The following is a 7,970-nucleotide window of genomic DNA, read 5'->3' as shown; positions in this document are numbered from 1 at the left end:
AATCACCTCTTCATGTTCTGCAGAAGCCTGTTAATCACCCATTGATTCAAATCAGGTGTGTTGGAGCAGAGAAACAAGTAAAACCTGCAGGATGGTGGCCCTCCAGGACCAGGGTTGGAGACCACTGCTTTTTAGGAACTTGCAAAATAGAAAGAATCACAACAGAATTATGATCACCCATCCGTACCATTTTGGCAGTATTTCGCTTTAAAAAAAGGTCATGGACGCAGTTTGAGGAAACCCGTGACAGTGAAGTGAACCCTAAGTCTTTTGTTTTTCTTTTAATAACGTTTAGAGAGTGAGCGCACCTTTTCATCTGGTATGCTGTGACGCACGTTCTCCATGTACCCGCTGACGTCGTCCACGTTGGTGTAGCGGAGAAGAATGCGAGCGAAGTCCTCCTCGCTGATGGTGGGCATGCCTTTGGAGTAGGAGAGGAACTCGATCTCGAGCACCTCCGTCTGCAGGTTGTCCATGAACCTGGAGGACAGGGGGCAAGGAGACGGGGACGCGTGAAAACGCCACGAAAGGCTGAGCCACAGTTACTGACGACGAGGGGGAACCAAACACTTCGTGACTCACTTGTAGAAGTCGTCAAATTTTAACTCAGCCTTCCCTTTTTTCCCGAAGAAATGAACCAGCAGAGTGGTTTCTGTTTTCTCGTCCACGTGCTGCGGGAGGGGACAAAAACGGACGGCCGTGACTCCTGGTGCCTTCAAATATACACCTCAGAAGGAAAAAGTGTTTGTTTTTGCACAAGACTACAGCAAACCACCACAGCTTTCTGCAATCACTGAAACAAACTTTCTCCGTTTGGCAAGTTTGCGTAAAATAAAAAATCTCATGTCCAGCATTCTGCATCTCACACACACACACACACAGCACTCTCATGGTAACAAGGTACACAAAAACAAGCTGTGCTGAGGCTTTTTAAAGAAATAGTTAATAACAAACGACTGTTACTGAGTTAATGAATTACAGAAAAAAAATAAATCACTGATATTTCTCATTTGTGCTCAAGTCAAACACGTGCCAGGTAAGGCACACTGAGCAGCTCTTGTTACAGATGCTGCTTCTGTCAGAGCAAATGTTAGGTCGGATTACAAATTAACCGTTGCCAACAAGATTAATAGATAGAGGCACAATTCATAAACAAGCCCCCCCCTCTCTGTGGTTCAACCTGCACAGCAGTTTCCTGGTGTTATCTAACCCTCAGTCAGAGCAGTGTGTCGTACTGTCGTATGTTCGAGTCCTCGACTACCTCGGGGAGGTCAGAAAACAGAACTCGACTCGTGCCACGTCTGAGAACATCCCACATGCCTGGAGCCGCCGCATGCCGACTGTCTTTTTTACGAACCTGTGGCCGCAGGTGAAGCACAGCAGTTAGAGGACAGAAATACATGTTGTACGTGTTACCATCATTGAGGAACAAGGGGGGGGGGGGTTGAAGGCCCTGTTCAGACCTGGTTTTAACATCTGTTCTGGTTGGTTCAGTCACAAGAGGTCAGCTCTGAGAGCTTTGACACATTTTTGGTGAATACACAAAAGGTTTTTTTTAATCATTTCAGTCTTGCGCCCACATGGAAACAGCATTTTTGGAGCCCCAAAAAAATGTTGGGTTTTTTTTTGTTTTAATGGGTTCCAGAGTGAAAAAACTCTTTGTGTTTTTGTGCAGACAGCCAAGACACCACCTCTAACCTCACCTGTGACTCAATGGTGTCTTTTTCTTCCTGTTATGTCTACCTTTCAAACCCTGGCCCGGTCCCAATACTCGCACTTCCACCCTTGTGTCCTTCAAACGCGCGTTAATGCTGAAGGGTTCGAGTGCGTAGTGTGTCCTAATTCTCCGGAGTGCTCTTTAGCCCCGCCCCCTTTGTGTACTGCATCCGCCCTTTGGCTAAGCCCGTATCCTAGCGGACTTCTGCGAAGTGTTTACGCACAACTCATCGCTGAATTTGACATTTTGATTATTTTTTTTATTATCTTTATCGACAATGAAAGGGTTTTGAATTAAACAGCAGAAATAAGGCGGTGGTGACAGAGTGAGCTGCGTCTCTCATGAAAAAAGTAGTTTTTAAATGTAAAGTATTGAACTAATTCTTGTGTCACTCTGCTGTACAGGTGTGAATACTATCAAACTTTGCTCTGCATTCAACAAGTCAGAACAAAACACATCTCAACAGCCAAATATCTCCTGCAATGACTTTGGAAAGCAGAAATACCTGAACTGTAGTTTTAAAATCGTACTGGCACCTTCTTAAAATACCAAAACAGCGACCGGTCCGCCATGTTGGGTGTAGGGTGGAGGGTGAGTATTGGGACCGCGCCCTGCGTGTAAGGTTTGTATGCATCCACCATATCTTGATTCCTGTTTTTAGTGCATTTCCGTGGCAAGGTTACAGCACCACATACAGGTCTGGCATGGCTACTACAGGTTTTAGATCTTTTTTTGTGTGTTTCTGTGTGGATGAAAACATCTCTAGAAACAGTGTAGTGTACAGAAGGATATTTATAGAAATGGCAAATAAAAAAAAGATTGTTTTGGAAAAACTGCTTTTTGGTGAGGACAAGCTCTACGTATAACTGTTCACCCGTGGTATTAGGATGCATCTAAATTCTGTAAAATCAGAAACTCATTCAGTCGACTCATCAACACCTTTTTTTTTCCGTCTTTTAACCGAGAGACATCCAGGTAATAACGCTGCTGCCTGCGTGGGGGTCCTACCAGTTCCTACAGTTTAGCTCTGGACAGATTATGTTCAGACTACCAAATGTATGCCCGGACCACCTTCAGGGGTGGCAACGTCTTCAATGCGCACCGAGGCCGTTCAGACCTGCATTTAGCTCTAACCAGATGCAATCCAACCACTCGGAGGTGGATGTTAGTCCCAGGCCTGAACGGGGGGGAGAAAGTGACAAGCAGGAGCATGAGATTAATGACAGCAGAAACACAGCTACAACCATGTGTACAGGATGTCAGAGAGGCAGGCGGGGAGGTGAGCCAAACAAAGACCCAAGCAGAAAAACGGCGTGGGGCTGACACCGACATGAGCCCGTTCTGCAGCCGTGCGTGCAGCCTCTTGGCAGGACCCGAACTCGGTTAACGCACATCTAAAGCATGCGAAGCACAAAAAAATTTTTAAAAAAACCTGATCGAGGCTTCGTGTTACACAATCCAGCCCAGCGTCATTGTTTGATGCTCGGCTGCAAAGTAAATGCAGGTTATTGAACACTTTCCGTCTGCTGTGTTGTTTTGAGAACGGTTATATTTAGATTTGATACATTTCCCGGCCTGTTTTTGGGGCCTTTTGTCTGCGTCGCATGTGCTGCCCAGACGCAAGAAGCCACTATTATTCTCAGTGAAGTCATGTGACAGAACAGATCATTATGATTATTACAGTTTACTCTCTTTTATTTTCACAGCCACTTGGAAACGCAGCTGTCAAAAACAATTTGGTTGTAATTGACATCGTCCTCAGTTGTAATTTGCATCGCATGATATCTGTTTTCGGAGTGATAACTATGATTTTAACACCCAAGTTGTGAATCAAACCTTGTTGCTGTTTTTTTTTTTTCGTCTTTTCTGCAGCTTCTGAAGACCCAAAGCAACCAAAACAGCCAGCTGCTGTTTACACGGTCTTGCTCGTTTAATTCGATATTTATGTATCTTATTACAGTTTTCGTCTCGGAGGCCTGCGGCGCAACATAAGACAGCTGATTAAACAGCTCTCCGCCTGCACCTCGCTGCTTTTCACCAAAGATTTACAGGCACGATCCCGCAGCTAATTACGGAACAACTCCTCGCTGCCCCGTGCTGCTCCCATCTCTTCCCTTGAAAAGATCTCGAAACATTTGTAATTAGAACATGCTGGGGGAAAACCCAACCGCAGCGCAGGAGGCATGCCTGTCACTCTATGTGTTCTCAAAGAAAGAAAGAAAAAGATGACTTTTGAACTTTGGAAAGATGCCTACAGTAAAAGCAGAGGGAATTAAAACAAAAGCGATGCACCAAAAGGCAAAAGTCTTCAAACGCTACAGAAACCAAACCCGTTCTTCTGTTAGCTTTAAGCTTTTGGATCTGGAGCTGCGTGCTTCTCCTGCCTGACTGGCATCTTCATGGTCAAACCCATCTGAAAAGGTAATCTGATCCCAAATACCACTCCCCGAGAAACTGTAAAAATAAAACATGTGGGTCTGAACAAAAAAAAAACACGTCAGTTTTGTAAGAGCTGTTTGAAGTGGAATCTCTTGCCTAAGACTGTCAGAAGGTGAGCACATAAATCATCTGCACCATACCTCCTGCACCACTCCACACACACGGAGTCAATACGTAAGATAATATTGAAGCGATGTGTTTCGGTGTCAGCAAATGTGACTGAGGTTATCTTGTGTTAACAGAGACAAATGCGGGCGGTGTCAGCCCCTGAGATCCAGAGCAAAGTGTGTGTTTTCTGTTGCTAACTCGTGCTAGGAAGAACCACATTCCAAAAACGGCCGTGCAACAAGCAGAACCGTTCGTTTTTTTCTCCCGGGAAAAAGAACAATACGTACACTGTGCGGCTGGGACTGGCGATGACCAAAGAGCTGCAGGTTCTGGAAAGCAAAAGAGGGAAGTTCTTTGCGTTAACGAGGACTTTAAAATATTCGCAAAAAATGGCAGCGAGGCACGATTGGTCCCGACGCTGTGAAGCCTGAGTTTTGATCCCCAGCGTAGTCTCCTTACAAAGCATCATTATGTTCCCAAATCTGGAGTGCCCTTTCTAATGATCTTTTTGATAGTTATACGGGCGCGAGATTAATTCAAGGCTGCCCAGAGATGCTAACGTTCGCCCTGGCAGAATAAGCTCCTCCGTGTTGGGTTTTTTTTTGGCGCGATAAGACCTCAAAGAGTAGCTCTTATCGCTCTGTTTCATCCCGTCTGTTTACATCCACCTGCATGCGGCAGAAGAAGCCCGAAGGAGATGAAAGCCTCAGGCATGTTTTACCCTGTACGACCACAATCACCTCTCTGCAGCCGGCCCTCTCCATCCAGGATTACCGCAAGTGTCGCAAGCACAAACCTACGAGGTTTAATCTCGTGTGAGCGCCGCGTGTAGATTTTCTGGCTGGAGGGGGAAGTGAAATGAGCTTTAAGGACAGAAGCTTTAAAAAAGGTGTGAAGTAGGCAGTTAATAAAGCCGTTCCTGTTTGAGATATTAAGAGACAGAGCAGATTTGAAGTCACGCTTCTGTTCAGGAATCAAATGATGTTTGGCTCTTCGGCTGCTGAAACAACACCACCTTCACCACCGAGCTTCTCCACCAGCCCTGGGCCTGAAGTGAAGCGGAGACGTGTTTACAGTGAACCGTGTTCATCCAGTTCTTCAGACCAAATGTGCTGAAGTGGGTGGTAAACGCAGAGCAACATTTGCGGTTTGTTTTGGTTTGAGAACAGGGTTCGGTTTTGTCAAAAGTTACAAACCTCACGCTGTTTATTCGCCTTTAGAGGTGAAGAGAAGCCAAGTTTTGCTAAAATCAGACAAATGAGCAAACTTTGCTGACCAGAAAAACAAAAACGTTGAGTACAAAGATGCTAAAATATGCTCTTTAAACTCACTTGTTGGTCCAGTCTTTGGAAGTCCTCAGTAGCTTCTTTTCGGTCTTTTTTCTTACGGAAAATCTCTTCCAACTAAAGGAGATAAAATATGTATTAAGTAGAACTCTTTTTTTTTTTTAAATGTCTGATCATTAAAACGAGGTTCATACCACCAAGAACTCCCTTTTGTCCACCATTTCATTCCCATCTGCGTCGAACATGTTGAAAGCGATCCGAAAGCCTGCATGGGGCTCTGCAACGGGCAGGAAAGTCGATTACAATAAAGGAAGGCAGGGTTTGTATTAAACAGAGTTTACGTATATACTGACTTGTTAAGATGCAGAGCAGGAAGAGGTACTCGGTGTAACTGACGACGCCTGGAACAAAGAGGGAAATGTTAGTCGGGTTCAAGAAACAAACGCCGAGATGTTCCTTTCTTTTTTCATCAAACGGCACAAACCGGTCAGCTCCAGGTGCTTACAGATGTTCAAAGTCACGCTGCCGGGATGACTGAGTAAGCTGTCCCGAGGAGCGGGGCACGCCCCCAGACGTAAGTAATCTCCTCGCGCTCGCTGATAGCATCTTAAAAGGTGCTTTTTACTCCGTGCTTTGGGTGTCCCACGCTCACACAAACGCCGGCTTTACAACCGAGCTGACCTATCCGGACACCCAAACCCAAACAAATTTAAGGCCTACACGGCTTTCTGACCGCGCTTGGGCGACAAGGCGTAATGTGTCCTAAAGTAATCTGTCACTGATTGAGAACGGCCGAATCAGGTTTTGTGTGGCGTCCCTCGGCCGCCTTTGTTGTGGGACACGGGGAGTGGAAGAGTAAGTGTCAGGAGACATCTCAGCCGACTCGGGAGGCTTCTCCCTCCTGGCTCTGAAAAGCATTCCCAAGCCTTTGTTTGCTCAGGATGACAGAGAACCGGGGGGGCAGATAGTCCCGGGTGACTGCTCGGGGTGCTATGGGAAAAGAACGCCTTTCATGCCGGGGTTTAAGCCTGAAATCGTCTTGTGCTGAGAAATGACGGCGTTGTAGCGGTTTTGATCAAACCTTAAATGAAACGTGTGATAATGTGACACGTTGAGCTCTGAGCGTGCGTTGGGAATGACTCTCAGCTACGGCGACAACAAATATGAGCTCAACACTTGGAGAACTGACAGAAGAGGTGTACGCTGCGCTGCAAAAGTATTCAACGTTTTCTGTTTCGTTGCCTCACAAACTGGAATTTTGATCAAATTTGATCAAAAGCAATAATTCATGACCAAACCGCTGCGGCTCCTTCAGGTTGGACGGCTGCTGCTTGTGTCCAACAATCTTTAAATCCAACCAGGGATTCCCAGTCGGACTCAGGTCTGGGCTTTGACTGGATCTTCCTTCCACCCTTGGAGCGTCGCTTCAGCAGAGAGTTTAACCTCCACCCCAGTCTCCAATCCAGTCTCTCCATTCATATTACCTTTAATGCTGATCAGTTTTCCAGTCGCTGGTGGTGAAAAACATCCCCGCGGCATGATGCTGGCACCACCGTGCTTCACTGTACGGCTCGGTGAAGCACGGTGTTGTACGCCTCGGACACGGTGTTGTCCTGGATGCATCTGAGCACGGCAGCTTCTTCCACATGTTTGGGGAAGAAATTCCACACAGTCTGGGTATTTTTTTATTTTTCCTGGTCACTGTTCCATAACGACCAGCCCTGTGCTCATCTCTGCAGAAGAGCTGCCCAGCTCCAGCAGGGTTATTTCTGGCTTCCTGGCTGTTCCTCTGATTAATGCCTTTCTCACCTGGTGCATGAGTTTTGGTGGACGACCACAGGTTTGCCGTGGTGGCATCACCGTTCCATTTTCTAATAATGGATTTAATGGAGCTCTGTGGGACGTTCAGGGTTTGGGATTTGTTTTGTTTTTTTAAACTTAACCCTGATTGGTTCTTCTCCTCAGCGTCGTCTCTGACCTGTGTGGAGAGTTTCTCGGTCTGCATGCTGCCTTTTACTCGGTGGTGGCCTGCACATGCACAAACCGTGGTTAAATAAAGTCCGTGTGCAACGTCCTATCACATCGCCTCAACCTGCTCTCAGATCAGCACGGGGCATCCACAAAACGACAACAGCTCTTCACCTTCAAAGCCTTTAAAGCTTAAATGGGTTGAAGAGAGAGCGAGAGAGAGAGAGAAATCTTTTAAGATTCCTGCCGTGTCTCACCAATACCACACACCTTCGCTGGTGGCGGGAGCTCCCCCTCTCCGCCCCTGCAGCTCGGCCTCTGAGCTCAAGTAGATGTTGTTAGACAATACAAAGAATTCCACAGGAACACTTCATGCCGAGTGGCAGTCCCGGAGATGTAATCCAATGCTATTCTCTGGCTTCATAATGTCCGCGCTGATCGGGGAGGGGGGG

At 46.5% G+C, this 7,970-nt stretch overlaps 1 protein-coding gene across 1 annotated transcript in view; it reads right to left on the bottom strand.

Annotated features, from left to right (window-relative positions):
- Positions 1 to 7,970, bottom strand: part of micu3b (mitochondrial calcium uptake family, member 3b) — a gene marked incomplete in the record, with an annotated part of 23,002 nt that overhangs the window by 7,428 nt on the left and 7,604 nt on the right. The window contains 7 exon segments of the mRNA XM_025006711.2: positions 309 to 480; positions 583 to 671; positions 1,262 to 1,357; positions 4,552 to 4,593; positions 5,596 to 5,667; positions 5,745 to 5,827; positions 5,904 to 5,951. Coding sequence (XP_024862479.1) covers positions 309 to 480; positions 583 to 671; positions 1,262 to 1,357; positions 4,552 to 4,593; positions 5,596 to 5,667; positions 5,745 to 5,827; positions 5,904 to 5,951 — 602 coding nt within the window.

This window comes from Kryptolebias marmoratus, linkage group LG9, assembly GCF_001649575.2.
Source record: "Kryptolebias marmoratus isolate JLee-2015 linkage group LG9, ASM164957v2, whole genome shotgun sequence".
Classification (NCBI taxonomy): Eukaryota; Metazoa; Chordata; class Actinopteri; order Cyprinodontiformes; family Rivulidae; genus Kryptolebias; species Kryptolebias marmoratus.
The sequence above is the reverse complement of the archived record's forward strand: the minus strand, read 5'-3'. Positions and strand labels throughout refer to the sequence as shown.